This window comes from Oryctolagus cuniculus, chromosome 17, assembly GCF_051225735.1.
Source record: "Oryctolagus cuniculus isolate XC-2025 breed Fujian yellow rabbit chromosome 17, ASM5122573v1, whole genome shotgun sequence".
Classification (NCBI taxonomy): domain Eukaryota; kingdom Metazoa; phylum Chordata; class Mammalia; order Lagomorpha; family Leporidae; genus Oryctolagus; species Oryctolagus cuniculus.
In genome coordinates, this window is record NC_142883.1 from 51,969,616 (window position 1) to 51,986,324 (window position 16,709).

Sequence of the window (16,709 nt, forward strand, 5' to 3'; positions counted from 1 at the left end):
CAAATGTCAGGGTTGGGCCAGGCCAGGCAAAAGTCAAGAACTGGAAGGCCAGTGTTGTAGTGTAGCAGGTTAAGCCACACCTGTGAGGCCAGCATCCCATATGGGTACTGGTCCTGGCTGCCCCACTTCCAATCCAGCTCCCTGCTACGGCCTGGGAAGGCAGCGGAAAGTGGCTCAAGTACTTAGGTCCCAACACCCCAACATCCCCAATTGGCCACAACAGCCAGAGCTGTGCTGATCCAAAGCCAGGAGCCAGGAGTTTCTTCCAGGTCTCCCATGCGGGTGCAGGGGCCCAAGGACTTGGGGCATCTTCTACTGCTTTCCCAGGCCATAGCAGAGAGCTAGATTGGAAGTGGAGCAGCCAGGACTCGAACCGGCATCCATATGGGATGCTGGCACTGCAGCCACAGTGCCAGGCCCTCTCTCTCTTAAAATGTTGAATCCTTACCCTTCCTCCTCCAAAAGTTTGGATGAACAAAGACTCCAAAGTTTTTCATTTGCCTTTCTCTTTTAATTCCCTTCCTGTTCCAGTTGCCACCCTCTCCCCCCAATTACTCGGAAAGGCCAGAAATTCCACAAAGGGAGCTCAAAGAGCCAAGGCAAGCCAGCCCAAGAGTAGCAGGCTCCCTCCCACAGGGCCCAAATTCTGGATGCTGGGGTCTCCGCTCAGAGCCTGGTAGTAAAAGCTGGTGCAGAACAGGGTGGTTCCGGAAGCCAGCAGCAACCCGGCCTGAGGAGACACAGGGCAGATGCCCACTTGTAAGGTCGGGGCTGGGGGAGGGCAAGAGGGTGGCGCTGGGGCAGGGTTGGGCCGGGGGACACATTACCCAGAGTGGCTTTCTGCAATGGGGCACACCTAACAGGGCCAGGCTGTGTATGAAGTGGTGTTTGTTGGCTTTGTCAAAGAGCTGTAGCAAAAAGAAACAAGGGGGCACGTCCTAAGGAGTCACACACACACACACACACACACACACACGGGGTCAAAGGCCAGTCCCGCCATCTCACCCTCCCTCGGGCACCCACACCTCAGATTTCCCGAGCCTGGAGCATTCCACACCCTCCTCCCTACATCCCGTGGACACCCCAGCCTTTATGCCTTCGTAGGCGTGCGAATCGGGGAGCCCCGGCTACTTCACCTCCTTCCCGTAGGCATCGGGGAATTGGGCGCCTGTGGAGAGAAGCAAAGGTTACCGGTCCCGGTGTCAGCCCCGACCGTCCTCCATTCCGGGGCCGGTGAAGGACTCCCCTCGCCCCTCGGGGAGCCGCCAATGGGTGGAAACGCGCATTGGGCATGCTGAGAATCAACTGAACCCGGCCGAGGGGCTTTTCAAGGGTTTAGGGTCCACCTCTGTCTCATAGGCTCTTCCCCTCCACCAGACCCCAGAGGTCGCCCCCAGTACTGTCCCAAGCTGCGTCCCTCAGCCCCCTGACCGTGGGCCCCGTAGGTGGCCAAGCCTAAGGCCCCAGCTCCGGACAAGGCGCCCAGGCGGCGAAAAGCAGCCCCGAGCCGGGCCATGGCTGTGGGTGGTCACGCGCCTGAGGAACACCGCCCAGGCCACCCAAGAGGCCAGCCAATCCCGATCGCCCATGCAAATAAAGTCCACAGGTGCCCAATCCGGACCGTGTTCATTTTAGCGTTCAGGTCCTCACCCGGGTATTTTCGCCTTTGTAAAACCGCTGCTGAATGGAGCAGACGTCTGGCGGGCGGAGAAACCAGAACCAATTAGGAGCGGAGGAGCGGAGCAGTAGGGGGCAGGCTTGCGGAGGGCGGGACCAGAGGATTTGCGTCACGGATTGGCCCACTTTCCAAGTTGATCGCCTCTTTGAGCCACCCCTCCCAACTCCGGCCAGTTTCCAAAGATCCCGGTCCCCACGCAAAGTTCCGCCCCTTTCCCCACAGGCTCCTCCTGTTCAGCTTCAAGCCAGACCCACTCCCAAAAAGAGGCAGCCCCACGGATACCCAAACCCCACCCATCGCCGTTAAATCCCGCCCACCATGCGATGGCTCCTCCTTCATGCCCCAAAGGCTCCGCCTCCTTCAGATGATGCCCCACCCCCTATGGTTCAGCACCCCCCCCCCACAGCTACTGCCCAGAGGGTGGGAGATCGGGGGCGGGGGTGTCTCCACCCTGCCTCGGCCGGCTACGTCCATCCGTCCGTCTGTCCACTCCCGCCCCCTTCCACCGTTTGCAATCCCCCCACACTCCGGAGGGCGGGCGGGCAGGCGGGCGCGAGCGAGGGGTGTGCGCCGCTCTCTCGGCAGGGGGCGGGGGAGGCGGCCGCGCGGTGACGCGCGGGGCTGCTGCGGCTGCTCCGCCGGCGGATCATCACTCTCGGGCTGGGATGGACGCGGGGCGGGCGGGCCCTGGCGCGCGGAGCCAGGAGTCCGGGCCTCCTGGCTGCTGAGCGTCCCCCGGAGCCTCCCCCAACCCCCCGCCTGGCCTTCCAGGAGCCGTGCCGACCCCTGCCTCGGGGCTCCGGACTCGGCTCCCCGCCCTCCTCCGACTCCCCGGACCTCCCCCTCCCGCCCGCCCTCGGGATCGACTAGATCCCTCCCCCTCCCCGAGGATTCCGGCTGGATCCCTGCCCCTGCACCGCGGATCCTGCGCTCCGGGGCCCTGGGGCCCTGGGGATTGCCGTGGACTCCTCCTCCAGCACCCGATCCCTTAGGATCTTCCTTCTGGACCGCCTTCTGGTCCCTCGAAGCCAGCCCACGGAGCCAGTGGATCCCCAATCCAATCCTGTCCCGTTGCTTCCTCCCTGCTCTGCCGTCCCCACTGCGGGGTTCCCTGTTCTCGGGCTCTCCCTGACCCCATCCCCTAGCTCTCCTTTTCCCAGGGATCGACTGGATCCCGGCCCCGCCCCCCGGGGCTGGGGCGATCCCCCTCCCCCGCCGGGTGAGGCGCTGCGGGCGGGGGCTGGGCCTGCGGGGCCGCGGGGGCTTGGAGGCCGCCGCCCCCCTCCCCAAGCCTGTCCGCCCCCCACTCGGAGCCCTGGATGGAGGCACCACGGCCCCAGGGCTGAGCCAGGTAGGAGCTATGCTGGGCCGGGTGGCGGGGGCTGCGTGGGGGTCCGCTGGGGTCTCCTTCTCCCCATCTCCCTCCCTGCGCCTGGTTTCCCCCAGCCTGCTCTGTCTGCGTGTCTCCGCCTAGGGATGCTCTCGCGGTGTCTCTACGTCTTGGTCTCTTTGTCTCTGCCTCTCTCCAGCCCATGAATGATCCTTTGAATGGGCCCACAGACCCCGTGTGTTCCCATCTCCCCCTCCCCCTCCTTCTCCTCTTCCCGGCCAAGCCATTTTCCCCACTGCAGGAAAGGGGGGGCCTGCGGCCTGAGCCCCCGTCCCTCAACTCTCCCGGGCTGGGGGGGAGTCAGGCCTGGGCAGGATCGGAGAGAGCAAGGCAAAGGCATGGAGAGAAGGAGGGGGGAGCAAGATGTGGCAGACAGAGATGGGGAGAGAAAATGGGGGAGACAGAGCTGGGGAAAGACTGGAGGGAAGAGGGGGCTTGAGGGAGAAATCTGGGGAAGATATTTGGAAGGGGGGGGTTGAGAAACACCAAGGAGAGAGATGTAGAAGAGGGAGATGGAAAAAGACCAAGGGGCGAGAGCCTGGAGCAAGCTGGAGCTGGAGCAAGCTGCAAGAGGCCGAGGCAGAGAGGAGAGAGATGGGGGGGGGGGTGTGCTGCGGGGGCTCCAGGGGGAGGGCTGGAGGGACAGGCGCTGGCTGGAGGGGTGGAGGCCAGGGGCCCAAAGTACCTTAAGGGAGAGGGGGTGACAGTCTGACCGTGCTGGTGGGAGGGGGAGGGGGCAGTAAGGCCATGGTGGCTGAGCCTGGCCTGGCATAGGAAGAGGAGATGGGGGGGGGGGAGCCAACCCCGAGCCCCCTCCAGGTGATGGAGGAGCAGGAGCTTAGGAGGGCCTGAAGAGGGGAGGGCATGACTGGGTATGAGTGGTAAGGATTCCTGTGTCCTCATCTCTGGAATAAATTGACACCTGCAGAGAGCCACCCGCGGGCTGGCGCCTGGCTCCGAAAACCCCGCGTCAGCAAACAGCTCCGGCGGCTGGTGGGGGCGCGGGGTTGGGGGGGGGCTTGCTGAAATGACCTGGGTACCTGCCCCTTCAGCCTGATCTCTTGCCCCATCCTGCCTCTGTTGCCCTGAGCACCCAGGGATCAGAGCAGCAACTGTGGGGGGCTGGCAAGGGGAAGGGGAGGTGAATGGATGGGATGCAAGGAGAAGAAAACTGAGGTTTGCCCCCCAGGACTTGGGTCAAAATGCTGTGCAAAAAAATGAGAGGTGTCTGGGGTCCAATGCCGTTCAATATTGTGGGAGGGGGCAGTCGGTAGGCTCGTGGGACCCCTCCCCAAGCCTGCCTCAGCATCCCTTCTCCAGAGGCTGGTCACTAGGGCTAGGTTCTGCTTGGCCAACAAGGAGGGCAGGAAGCAGATCTTTTAGGGTGGTGGATGCCCCCAGTCTCCCCCCCCCTCGGTATTTATACTTTTTCCTCGGTGCTAAGGCTGGGGAAACTAGCATTCTGACTCACGCCTCTGCCCTCCCCCTCACGCCCTGAATGGACCCCACAACCAAGCCAGTCCCTTCCCCTGTTCCTCCAGACCCCCCCTCCAGGGTTAAAGCTGCAACCCGTTGCCGAGGCAACATTGCGGGGCAGCATCCCGTCGCCCGGCAACCGGCTGCAGGATCACGCATCTGTCCCCGGATTTGCCCCTCCAGCATCCCCTCCCTACTCTAACCCCTGCCTCAAGGCACCCCAACTTCTGAGGGAGGGAATGGAGGAGAAAGAGGTGTTGGGGCTGCACAAGGCCTTAGGGGAATGGTGTGTGAAGAGGGGAGAAGGTGCCGGGCTCCAGCAGTCCCAAGAAAGGCTCCAGTCTGGCCTGGGGTGGGGGTTCAGTGCCACAAAATTACAGCTCAGGAGTAATTAACACGTATAAACAAACCCGCCACTTCCTGCTAATTAATGACTTGGTATTTTTTATTTTCTCTTCCCTGTCTATCTCATTCCCTCCCAGGGAGGTGGGAAGTGGGGCTCCTGGGTCCCTGAAGAGATCCTGCTCGGGAGGGGCGTGCTGGGGCTGGGTCCACACCACACCCGGCCCCCAGCCCAGGAGAGGGGGGAGGTGCGGGGGTGGGGGTGGGGGGCTGTGGGTGGAAGAAGGGGGCAACTTGGTCTGAAGTCCAAGTCACTAACCACTTGTCTCTTCTTTTCCCCATTCCTTTCCGCTGCCCCTGCCACTTCCCTCTCCCCTCCTTCCCCTTCTCCTCTGTATTTTTCTGTCTGTCTGTCTGTCTGTCCGTCCGTCCCTCGCTCTGCCTCCCGCAGGTCGGGCCTGTCATCATCCTCTCCCACCTCCTTCCCCTTCCCCACCCCTTGCCCCCTCCATGGAGAGGAACAGAACTCTTCTCTGTCCCGTCTAACCCAGGTCCCTCCCCGCCCCCCTCCTCCCTCCTTTCCCCCGCCCCCTCCTCCCCCCTGGGGCGAGGGGGGCCTCCCTCCCTCTCCCCCCCCTTCTCTCTCTCTCCGAGGGGGGGGGTCCCGGGGAGGGAGGGGGGGTCCCCCGATCAGCATGTGGCTCCTGGCGCTGTGTCTGGTGGGGCTGGCGGGGGCTCAACGGGGGGGCGGGGGTCCCGGCGGCGGCGCCCCGGGCGGCCCGGGCCTGGGCCTCGGCAGCCTCGGGGAGGAGCGCTTCCCTGTGGTGAACACGGCCTACGGGCGAGTGCGCGGCGTCCGGCGCGAGCTCAACAACGAGATCCTGGGCCCCGTCGTGCAGTTCTTGGGCGTGCCCTACGCCACTCCGCCCCTGGGCGCCCGCCGCTTCCAGCCGCCTGAGGCCCCCGCCTCGTGGCCCGGCGTGCGCAACGCCACCACCCTGCCGCCCGCCTGCCCGCAGAACCTGCACGGGGCGCTGCCCGCCATCATGCTGCCTGTGTGGTTCACCGACAACCTGGAGGCGGCCGCCACCTATGTGCAGAACCAGAGCGAGGACTGCTTGTACCTCAACCTCTACGTGCCCACCGAGGACGGTAAGGGCGCGGGCACGAGGCCGGGCACCCCGTGGACACAGCCCACAAACGCACACGCAGACCCGCCGGCACCGGGCTGGGAGCCGGGCCCTTGTGGCTCCCTGCAGCCTCTGCGTTGCCTCCAAGCGTGGTGAGGGTGCCTGCCGGGCGGCCCCAGGAGCAGCCGGCGCACAGCCGCCCCGCAAGTTCTTTGCACCCCTAGACAGCCATGACTGAGGGTGGCCGGCACGAGGCCAGGCCTCCTCACCCGCTCCCAAAGAGGCGCACAGAATCCGCTGCCTTATCTCAGCGCCGACGCTGAGGGTGATCGGGTGAGGGAGATCACCATCACCTGCCCAGATGTGCACCCCGCCCTTGCCGGGTCTCCCACCCCCCAGGCGTGGGCCACTTCAGGGACAACCACACCCCGGGACGTGAAGACTCCCGCTCTCTCCTAGGCCAGCAGGGCGGACTTCCGTCTTGTAACACATCACAGGCAGCTCTGTGCCCTTGACAGAGCGGCTCACACGCCCTCCTCTTCTGGAAGATATTCTGTTCCCCAACCCCTATACGCCCCTGCAGGACCCCGGAAGCTCCAACCACAGTCTCCCCATCCCCGGCTGGATATCTCTGTGGCCCTCCAGCTGCTGCCCGGGATAATGAACTCCTGGCTGCTGCAGCACAGCTCCTAACCCCAGCACACACTCTCCCAGCCTTCGGCACACCAGCATTAACCAGAGTGCCTTCCAGGGCAGCTTCCGGCCACCCCAACACACCATACCAGCGCCACTACAGCACCCCCTTCTGGCCATGCTTCCAACAACCTTCTGCACAGGCCCAATGTGCCCTGGACCCAACCAACTCCCCACACGATGTACACCAGTCCCGCAACAGACTCTGAATCTCACCTACTCCATGCTCAGATCCTGCACCCAGCCGACCTCCGCGCTGGCTGTGTGCCCCACCATGCCACGTATTCCCAGCCTCTTTTCACGCGTACCCCAACACTTCTTGTATTGTGTACCCATTACCCACGCAGAGCTGCACCTCTCCCCATATCCCTGGATATAGATTGCGTGTCCTAGTAACACCCACACACACACCTTATCCTCCCCTAAGCTGGAACTGTGCGCCCCAGCAAGCCACTCAAACCTCGGTCCCCAGCACTCTCAACCCTCCTCAAACGCCATCCACCGATTCCCACCCAGAAGTCATCCGCACCACACCTCGGGTGGCAACAACACACCTGACAACCCTCTGCACCCTACCACAGATCAAGTGCCACAGCCTTTTGCACCCTGCACCCAGAATCCTCTCGAACCAATCGCAGAATAACCCCTGCACCTCAGTGCACCCGCATCCATCCCCACACTTCCCAAGGGGCCACCCACCCTGAGCCCCTAGCACCAGCAGTGCACCCTAACATCCTAACTGCCCTTTTTGAGATCAACCACACCTCCTAACCACCCATCCCCACAATGCACAGAAACATCATCTCCTCTAATCCTGTCCAAATCCCGAGAGCCGTAGCCTCCCCGCCGTGGACCACTCACCCCTGCACATCCTCCCCCGTACCGCCACACCCTCTGTGTGAAAAGTCCGCTCCACGTCCCTCTGTCCTCTGAGGACCTAGCTCTGCCAGCACCCTTCCTCCTTCCTGTGGACCCCTCACCCAGGCCCTCCTCACAGGGGCTTCTCTCACCTCCCCACCCCCACCCCATGTATCACACAGGTGGCCCACCCCTCCCCCCCAGGCCCCACCTGCGGGCTGTGTGAAGCAGCCACTCAACACTTCCCACCAGTGGACCGTCCACCCCAACACTCCCACACGGGGCCCCCTGCCCCCTCACCACCATTGCCCACACCTGCTGTATTTTTAACCGCCGCTTTTGCAGACCCGCCTGGGGCCTGACACATTCAGGTGATCTCACCGAGTCTTCACACTGGCCCTGGAAGAGGCTGACTCAGGCGCGTGCACACACACACACACACACTTCATGCTCTCACGTGCACACATGCCCTGCTGACTTCATCCCCATCCCTACCCTCTCACAAAGAGGTCCTGTGCAGTGGGGCCCTAGGGGGCCACCATCCACTAGCAGAAACCTGAAGCCTCTGGGTTCCAACTCTTCCCTGACCCCTTAATTTGAAAGACACCAGGAGCCAATCCCTGGGCCCCATCTGGGGCCTTTCCCTGATGCTGGGCAGCCTGTGTGCCTCCTCGCACTTCCTGGCACCTTATGTGTCAGGCTGGCCCACGGTGATGCGTGTCCTGTCCCCTCTTGGTGGACTGGACGCCCAAGGGGGAGGGGGGCTTTCTGGCAGTGGAGCAGGGGCGGGGCTGGGGGCCATTCTGGGGGGATGAGAGGAGGCCTGGGTAAGGGTCAAGGCGGGGAGGTGGGGTATGGAGGGATGAGCTGGAGTGGAGGGCAAGACCTGATGACCCCTTTCCCTGCTTTGCCCACACTGGGGAGACAGGGTGTGAAGCCAGGCCTGGGTGTGCGGATGGGACAGAAATGCTGGCGGGTGAGGCTGGGTAGGTAGGTGGGCAACCCTCGTGGACCTACCCACAGCCCTCCAGTGGGGCGTGGAGGGCTTCCAGGGGCTGCGCACAGCGGGGCAGGCTGCCCCCCAACCCCACCCTGCCCTCTGCCCTCCCGAGTGATCCAAAGGGAGGCAGAGTCCCCTGTGCCGCAGCCTGGGTGGGGCAGCAGGCAGGGGCTTGGCTGGCCCTCGAGGGGGTCTTCAGGAGAGGCGGCCTGCGTGGCCTTGGTCTCCCAGGCTCCCCCCCACCCCCTCCCACCTTTCCCTTTTCCAGCCATTTCCAGCCATTAACAACCTCACGGACAATCCACGTCCTTCCCAGCAAAGTCAATTTGTCTTAAGACAGGCCTCGGCCCACTCAGGCACCCCACCCCACCCCCAAAACCCGCATTTTCTTTGGGGCATGACTTTTTCCGGGGAGGGGAACACATTTGGGTTGTAGAAAACGTTTTTCTCTTTTCTTGGTTTCTTTTTCTTGCAAACAAATTTTGCTTTTTTTGGCTTATTTTTTCTGCCTCCCCACCCTCCCCTTTTCTGCTTTCTCTCCCCCCCTCCCCATCCACCACCTCCTCCGACCCCCATCTCTCCCCACAAAATTGTCCTTTTTTCTCTGTTTTGTGTTCCCGGTCTTAGGTCCGCTCACAAAAAAACGTGACGAGGCGACGCTCAATCCGCCAGACACAGGTAGATTTAAAAATCCCGCGGCTGCATGTGGTTGCTTTTACAAAAGGACGTCCAAGGCCCCGCCCTCACTAAATGCCCCACAGCCCTCTAGGCCCCCCAGTCGTTCTCCCGACTAAAAATGAAAAAGAAAAGAAAAGAAAAATTTGTAACAATTGGAAAAAAAAAGTATTATGAAAACTTCAAAAAAAAAATCTGAACAATGTTGGACCCAGTAGGGAGCCTGCAAGAAAAGCTAATCATGGTCAAAATCAGGTGGAAAAAGAAAAAAAAATTTGGAATGCCAGAAAAAAAATTGTCAGAGTTTGAGAGAAATTCGGACGCTTTCGAAACTTGCAAATTGTAACATTTGAAAAATAATTTCAATTTGGAACAAATCAACACTCAAAAGAGAATTTTCAAGTTGGCCAATTGACACAATCGATATATCCAAAACCTGCTACAATTTCCAAAGCCTGTCAGACAGAAAAACTCCAACATTCGAAGCCAGTGAAAGAATTTGGAAAATTTTTGAAAACAGGGCCCACTATCTTGAAGTTTCACCACAAAATTTTGAAAAACAAAATTGCAAAGAATTTTTTCTTTTTTTTCTTTTTTTCCAAAATGGATCTTTTTTTGTTTTTTCTTTTCTTGTTGAAACTGCCCCGAGAGCTTCTTGCTTTTTGGTTGTTGTTTTTTCTTTCTTTCTTCTTTCTTGATCCTGGTTTTTGTTGTTGGTTTTGAATTCTTGTTGCCCCAGCCCCTCTTCCTGCTCCTTCCCTTTCTGACCCCCTCCCCCCAGCTCTGGGAGAGGGGTGGGGGGAGGGAGGGAGGGAGAACCCAGGACCTTAGGGAAAGAGTTCAGCCTGAGATTGAGGGAGCTGCGTGGGCTCAGGCAGGGAGGAGCCGGACTGGGGGAGGGGAGGGGAGCCCAGGCCAAGGAAGTCAGAGGGGCGGAGGCCGCAGAGAAGGTCCAAGAGACAGGGGGCAGGACCTGGCTGGGGAAGGTCAAGGGCAATGTCTTGGTGACCTGCCCGGTGACCTTCTGGCAGGAGGACGAGGGGGATGGGCAGAGGTGCCAGGGCCCAGTGTCAGAGGCCCAGGCCTGGCTCTTGCTGCCAGTCAGGGATGGATGGCAGGTGCCAAGAAAGGAGAGAGCCTGTGGGGTCCTGTGACCCCAGCCCCGGCCTGTAATTTAATCATGGGAAGGGATGAGAGCCTCACGGGGCCCTGGCAGGTCCCCTCCGACTCCCACCCTTATTGCGAATTAGTCGCTCCTCAGTCCCATCTGGAGTGTCTCAGGGGCTGTCACGTGTGCAGTGATTAAGGGAGCCTCCGGGACCTGGCCGGGGTGGGGGAAGGGGTGGGGGGTTGTCCCTTGCAGGGCCAGAGCTCAGGCCAGGTCCTGGGGTCCCAGCCTGGAGAGCCGCACCCTGGCTTCATTAAGCAGGCTGTTCCCACCCTGCCTCCTCCTGCCACAGTAATTAGGCTGGGGTTGCCATGGGAACTGGGGAGGTGACCTAGAAAGGAATTAGGGCGGGGAGGAGACCAAGCCCCCAGGGACCCTAGGGCCTGGCACCCCCTCACCCACAGACCAGGGTGCCATGTGGCGCTCAGGCCTAAGGCCTGAGTCCGAGACCACGCCAGGGCCCTCCCAGCATCCCTAGCTATAGCTGCAGCCCAGGGAACTGGCTTTCCCTTGGAGCAGGAAGGAGAATTGCGTGTGTGTGGGAAGGAGGGGTCCCTGGATCCAGCAGATACCTTGAGGAGGGCTACCTCCTGTCCTGGCCTCCAAGTGGGCTTCTTGGGAGATCTGCCCAGCACCTGGAGTGGTGCTGTGGGACGGACCATGGGGCTGGAAAGAGCCTTCCACCAGGGCTAGCTGGGGAGGGTGGGAGGGGAATCCGGTCTTGCCCCCCAGGGACGGGAGTGACACGTCCCCTGAGCTCCAGGCCGGTCCTCTGCAGGCCTAGGAGCTGGGCAGTGGCAGTGCTGCTTCTGGTCTGACTGTGTCCTTGTCCCCCACCCCCTGGCCCGTCCGCTGCCTCCCACCCCGCAGATATCCGGGACTCCGGGAAGAAGCCGGTGATGCTGTTCCTCCATGGCGGCTCCTACATGGAGGGCACTGGGAACATGTTCGACGGCTCTGTCCTGGCCGCCTACGGCAATGTCATCGTCGCCACACTCAACTACCGACTCGGGGTGCTCGGTGAGGGGGGCCGGCCAACCCTGGGGGGGGTGGGGGTGGGAAGAGTTCCTCCAAACCCAGCAGAAAGGCTTCTGGGCCGGGCTGAGCTGCCCCAGAGAGGGGCAGGGGCCCCATGACACCTCCAGAAAGTCTTGTTTTTCTTCCACCCCCAGGTTTTCTCAGCACTGGGGACCAGGCTGCAAAAGGCAACTATGGGCTCCTGGACCAGATCCAGGCCCTGCGCTGGCTCAGTGAAAACATCGCGCATTTTGGGGGCGACCCTGAGCGCATCACCATCTTTGGGTCCGGGGCAGGGGCCTCCTGTGTCAACCTTCTGATCCTCTCCCACCATTCGGAAGGTATCGGCAGGCGCCCCGCCCCAGCCTGCGCCCCTCCCCACACCCTGGCCCTGCCAGGCCCCCCTTCTCCCGTTGGCTGATGCCCACGGCCCAGCCTGAGGTCCGCCTGTCCCTCTAGGGTTGTTCCAGAAGGCCATCGCCCAGAGTGGTACCGCCATTTCCAGCTGGTCTGTCAACTACCAGCCGCTGAAGTACACGCGGCTGCTGGCAGCCAAGGTGGGCTGCGACCGGGAGGACAGCGCCGAAGCCGTGGAGTGCCTGCGCCGGAAGCCCTCCCGGGAACTGGTGGACCAGGATGTGCAGCCTGCCCGGTATGGGGGCGGGAGAGGGCTGGGTCCAGGCCGTCACTCTCCTTGCTGGTTCCAAGGGGGTCGAGGTGAGAGGGTCCTGCAGGCATTCCACCTGGCAAGGAGAGGTGGGCTCCAGGCGCCCCTGGCGGCCCCCGGCCCGCCTTCCCTCAGTCCAGGTACTTGAAAGACAGCGGGTGAGCACAGGGGGCCATGCAGTGCTAGAAAGACTTCCCGAGAGGCCCAGTGCCCCAGTGGGCTCACACTGGGGGTCTTCAAGGAGGGAGAGGGTCTGCCAGGCAGAAGGAAGCACCTGCCCGTGGGCTGAGGCGGCTGTGGGAGGAGAGGCGGCCAGTGAGCAGGTGGTGAGACCCCGCGCCCCCTCTTCCCAGCTACCACATCGCCTTCGGGCCCGTGGTGGACGGCGACGTCGTCCCGGATGACCCCGAGATCCTCATGCAGCAGGGAGAATTCCTTAACTACGACATGCTCATCGGCGTCAACCAGGGCGAGGGCCTCAAGTTCGTGGAGGACTCTGCGGAGAGCGAGGACGGGGTGTCCGCCAGCGCCTTCGACTTCACCGTCTCCAACTTCGTGGACAACCTGTACGGCTACCCGGAGGGCAAGGATGTGCTGCGGGAGACCATCAAGTTCATGTACACGGACTGGGCCGACCGGGACAACGGCGAGATGCGGCGGAAGACCCTGCTGGCGCTCTTCACCGATCACCAATGGGTGGCGCCGGCTGTGGCCACCGCCAAGCTGCACGCGGACTACCAGTCCCCTGTCTACTTTTACACCTTCTACCACCACTGCCAGGCCGAGGGCCGGCCTGAGTGGGCGGACGCGGCGCATGGGGATGAGCTGCCCTACGTCTTTGGTGTGCCCATGGTGGGCGCCACCGACCTCTTCCCGTGCAACTTCTCCAAGAATGACGTCATGCTCAGCGCCGTGGTCATGACCTACTGGACCAACTTCGCCAAGACTGGGTGAGGGGCGGAGGGGCTGGGCGGGGCTGAGCAGGGCACCCTCTCTGGCCTTGGCGGTCCCCTCCCCCACCCCCCCTCCGCTTGGCCATCAGTCCTCGTCCTGACGCCACTCGCTCTTGGCTGCGCTTCTTGCTCAGGTGACCCACTTAGACACCTGCTGAGCGCCTTCTCCAGGGCAGGCACTAAGTTGAGAGTGGGGGTTTTGGCAGTTAGACAGGAGACCCTCTTCTGGCTGGGGCCGGGCTCCCCTAGGGGTTTTGGCTTGGTTTCCGTCATCTGCTCCCACTTGCCTCCCCCGTCCCGGTGCTCTACGCCCCTGCCTGACTGCTCCTGCGTGTGCGTGCACATGTGTGTCTGTGCACGTGTGTGTGCATCTAAGTATGTGCAGGGTTTGTGTCTGTTTCTTTCTGGCTGTCTCTGTCTCTCTTGAAATCTCTCCCTTTCCCTCTGCTCCTACACCTGTTTGCATTCTGTTTTCCCTGGCTGCTGGCTGGGTTTGGCCCGGCTGCCTCGGGCTGTCTCTCGTGTGTCTCTGTTTCACTGCATCTCAGTTTCCGGCTCTCACTGTCTCTGCCTGTATCTGTCTTGGTGTCTTCCTCTCTGGCTGGCCCAGCAGTCTGCCTCCTTCCCTGTGTGGTTCTCTGTCCCTGTCTCGGGCCGTTTCTCTGTTTTCACATCCATCTCCAGACTCTGCCTCTGTATTTCTCTCTGGCTTTCTTGCTGCCTCCTTGTCTCTGTCTCTCGGCCTTCTCCCTCCCCACAGCTGCCCCACCCTCCCTCCCAGCCTGGCCCTCACTCCCTCTTATCCTGCCATCCTGTGCCCACAGCGACCCCAACCAGCCGGTGCCCCAGGACACCAAGTTCATCCACACCAAGCCCAACCGCTTTGAGGAGGTGGTGTGGAGCAAGTTCAACAGCAAGGAGAAGCAGTACCTGCACATCGGCTTGAAGCCACGCGTGCGTGACAACTACCGTGCCAACAAGGTGGCCTTCTGGCTGGAGCTTGTGCCCCACCTGCACAACCTGCACACCGAGCTGTTCACCACCACCACGCGCCTGCCGCCCTACGCCACTCGCTGGCCGCCTCGTCCGCCCAACGGTGCCCCAGGCACGCGCCGGCCCCCACCGCCTGCCACCCTGCCGCCCGAGCCCGAGCCCGAGCCAGGCCCCAGGGCCTACGACCGCTTCCCTGGGGACTCCCGGGACTACTCCACCGAGCTGAGCGTCACCGTGGCCGTGGGTGCCTCGCTCCTCTTCCTCAACATCCTCGCCTTTGCCGCCCTCTACTACAAGCGGGACCGGCGGCAGGAGCTGCGGTGCAGGCGGCTCAGCCCGCCTGGGGGCTCAGGATCCGGAGTGCCTGGTGGGGGCCCCCTGCTCCCCGCCGCGGGCCGGGAGCTGCCACCAGAGGAGGAGCTGGTGTCCCTGCAGCTGAAGCGGGGTGGTGGCGTCGGGGCGGACCCTGCTGAGGCCCTGCGCCCCGCCTGCCCGCCCGACTACACCCTGGCCCTGCGCAGGGCACCGGACGACGTGCCTCTCTTGGCCCCCGGGGCCCTGACCCTGCTGCCCAGTGGCCTGGGGCCACCCCCACCCCCACCGCCCCCCTCTCTGCATCCCTTTGGGCCCTTCCCCCCGCCTCCCCCCACTGCTACCAGCCACAACAACACGCTACCCCACCCCCACTCCACTACTCGGGTATAGGGGGCGGCTTGGGGAGGCCCCCTCCCCAGCCCTCCCCAGCCCAGGCCGCTCCACAAGCAGGGAGGAGGACTTGGCGACAGGCCCGTCTCCTGCGGAGCCGTCCATCACAGAGGTGACGGTGGACGCGTCTTTTTCCCGTTCTCGTCTCTGGACCTGGGCCTTTGAACACCTGGGGGGCGTTTTTCCTCCCCCCCTCCAAAGGGACGCCAGTCTTGGATGTATGGGAATGTGGACGTATTTCCCACGTGGAGACGCGCTCTCCTCGCGAGGTGGGCGTTTTCCCATGTGCAGGGTGAGGTTTTTTTTCGCCGCCCTGGACACATGTTGGCCCCCTCAAGGAACTTCTGCGGGGATTTGTACCCCAAAATCCCATCCCCTCATGCCTTCTCCCACCTCCTCCCCCTCCCAGCCCCTGGAGACCCTGGAAGTAATGTGTTCACACACAGTGACCTTGGGCCACCAGACGACACAGGGTGGTGCCTGGGAAGCATCGCGGAAGTCGCGGGTCCCCCGCCCCCACGCCCCGCCCCGCCGCCCCAGCAAAGCATGCTTTCTCCCCTGTGGCACAAGTCAGAAGCGGCCCGCTCTCCCGGAAGTCACAGGACAGACAGACCTCCAGGCAGGTTGGAGGGGAGGGAGGAGCCCTGTGCAGCCCAGCCTGGTACTTCCTGGAGACTCCGGCCTGGGACGCACTTCTCAGCGTGGACACATGGGCTTGCATGCGGATGTGTGTTTTCCCAGGCAGAGGGTCCCTCTCCCCCCAGCACTGCCCTGGACCCCTCCCCCCCCCCAGCAGGCCTCGGGCCTGGCACGCGATTCTTCCTCACACCGCAGGTGGAACAGACTTCAGACTGGGGTAGAGGGTGGCGGACAAACCCTGAGGGGAGCCTCAGAACCCCCTCTCTCCAGAGATGCTGAGCTGGAGGCCCTGGGCATGGCGTGGGCCACACACTGAGGCCATGCGTGTTTGACCAAAGCCCTCACAGGGGCATGAGGGCAGCCTTTCCCTCAGGGCTCGGATGCTCACTCATCTGTGCCAAGCTAGGTAGGTGGGTTGAAAGGAGAAGGCCCGAGCCCCCCCACCCCCGAGATGTGCCAAGGATCCCCCAGTCCTGGGCTGGAGCAGGGGGTATAGCAGCTAAGGGAGCCCTCACCTGTGTCTGTCCGCCCGCCCTGCTCCACCTGTGTCTCCCCGTCTCGGCATCACCTGGCCTTCTCCCCTCAGCCGACCACCCCCTTCTCTGCCCTGCCCCCTTCGCCTGGCTGCCTGGCTGAAGGAAACGAGCCGCGAGAGGCCGCCCTGGACAGGTTGGGGCGAGAATGAGGTCAGCTGTGTGGAGGCACAGATGGAGGGGCAGTGGGGGACGGGGCTCGGGCAGACACCAGCAGGAAGAGTTTGAGAGGTGATGTGTGAGGAGGTGCTTGCTCGAGTTTGCGCCTCTGGGGAGAGGAAGGAAGTGGGGTGGGGTTTAAGGGATGCCGGACAATCTTCCTCCGCTGCCGTCGGTGAGATGTGAGTGCCAAACCGGGGGAGGGGGCGGGCGCCGTCTTCCATACTCTTCCCGCTCCAGAGTCCCTGGTCTTGAGTCCCCAGAATTTTGCCTTTGACCGTCTCTTCTCCATCCTCCACCCGTGGAAACCTGGTTCTTTTATGTCCCCTTCCCCTGCCTGGTCCAGCTCCTCTCCAAGCAGCCATGCCCGCCAAATGCTAGAGACCCAGGCCCTGAACCCTGTAGACGGATGCCTCAGAAGCGGGGCATGGGAGGGGGGCTGGGGGACCCCACGATTCAGCCACGGACTCCAATACCCAGCCCCTCTCCCTGGAACAATCCCCCTCGACGACCCCGTGCCCCCACCCCAACCTTTGCGGCTCTGTACACATTTTTAAACCTGGCAAAAGATGAAGAGAATATTGTAAATATAAAAGTTTAACTGTTGGTTACGCCTGCTGTGATGTTGGGTGG

The 16,709-nt window shown here is 62.4% G+C and overlaps 2 protein-coding genes across 3 annotated transcripts; one reads left to right on the plus strand and one right to left on the minus strand.

Moving 5' to 3' along the window:
- Positions 1-489: 489 nt before the first annotated feature.
- TMEM256 (transmembrane protein 256) lies at positions 490-1,575 on the minus strand. Its single transcript, XM_002718806.6, has 4 exons — positions 1,432-1,575; positions 1,137-1,168; positions 828-908; positions 490-730 (listed from the first exon to the last, which is right to left on the minus strand). Exons 1-4 carry the CDS (start codon positions 1,514-1,516, stop codon positions 587-589), a joined length of 342 nt encoding a protein of 113 aa, XP_002718852.3. The 5' UTR covers positions 1,517-1,575; the 3' UTR covers positions 490-586.
- A 616-nt stretch (positions 1,576-2,191) lies between these two features.
- Positions 2,192-16,682, plus strand: NLGN2 (neuroligin 2). 2 transcript variants are annotated; one of them, XM_070061333.2, is made up of 8 exons: positions 2,194-3,029; positions 5,338-6,038; positions 9,195-9,245; positions 11,281-11,430; positions 11,583-11,768; positions 11,887-12,079; positions 12,448-13,044; positions 13,872-16,682. In XM_070061333.2, exons 2-8 carry the CDS (start codon positions 5,582-5,584, stop codon positions 14,743-14,745), a joined length of 2,508 nt encoding a protein of 835 aa, XP_069917434.1. In that variant the 5' UTR covers positions 2,194-3,029; positions 5,338-5,581; the 3' UTR covers positions 14,746-16,682. The 2 variants fall into 2 exon arrangements, with proteins under 2 accessions (XP_069917435.1, XP_069917434.1); XM_070061334.2 differs by lacking the exon at positions 9,195-9,245 and having other exon boundaries at positions 2,192-3,029.
- The last annotated feature ends 27 nt before the right edge of the window (positions 16,683-16,709 follow it).

What these genes read in the sequence shown, in the direction of transcription:
- TMEM256 (XM_002718806.6), bottom strand. Translation starts at nt 1,516, where the DNA reads ATGGCCCGGCTCGGGGCTGCTTTTCGCCGCCTGGGCGCCTTGTCCGGA. An exon ending in CCGATGCCTACGGGAAGGAG is followed by an intron (nt 909 to 1,136) that starts GTGAAGTAGCCG and finishes TTTTTGCTACAG; the next exon opens with CTCTTTGACAAAGCCAACAA. An exon ending in ATTGCAGAAAGCCACTCTGG is followed by an intron (nt 731 to 827) that starts GTAATGTGTCCC and finishes GTGTCTCCTCAG; the next exon opens with GCCGGGTTGCTGCTGGCTTC.
- NLGN2 (XM_070061333.2), top strand. Translation starts at nt 5,582, where the DNA reads ATGTGGCTCCTGGCGCTGTGTCTGGTGGGGCTGGCGGGGGCTCAACGG. An exon ending in GCTCAATCCGCCAGACACAG is followed by an intron (nt 9,246 to 11,280) that starts GTAGATTTAAAA and finishes CCCACCCCGCAG; the next exon opens with ATATCCGGGACTCCGGGAAG. An exon ending in ACCAACTTCGCCAAGACTGG is followed by an intron (nt 13,045 to 13,871) that starts GTGAGGGGCGGA and finishes CTGTGCCCACAG; the next exon opens with CGACCCCAACCAGCCGGTGC.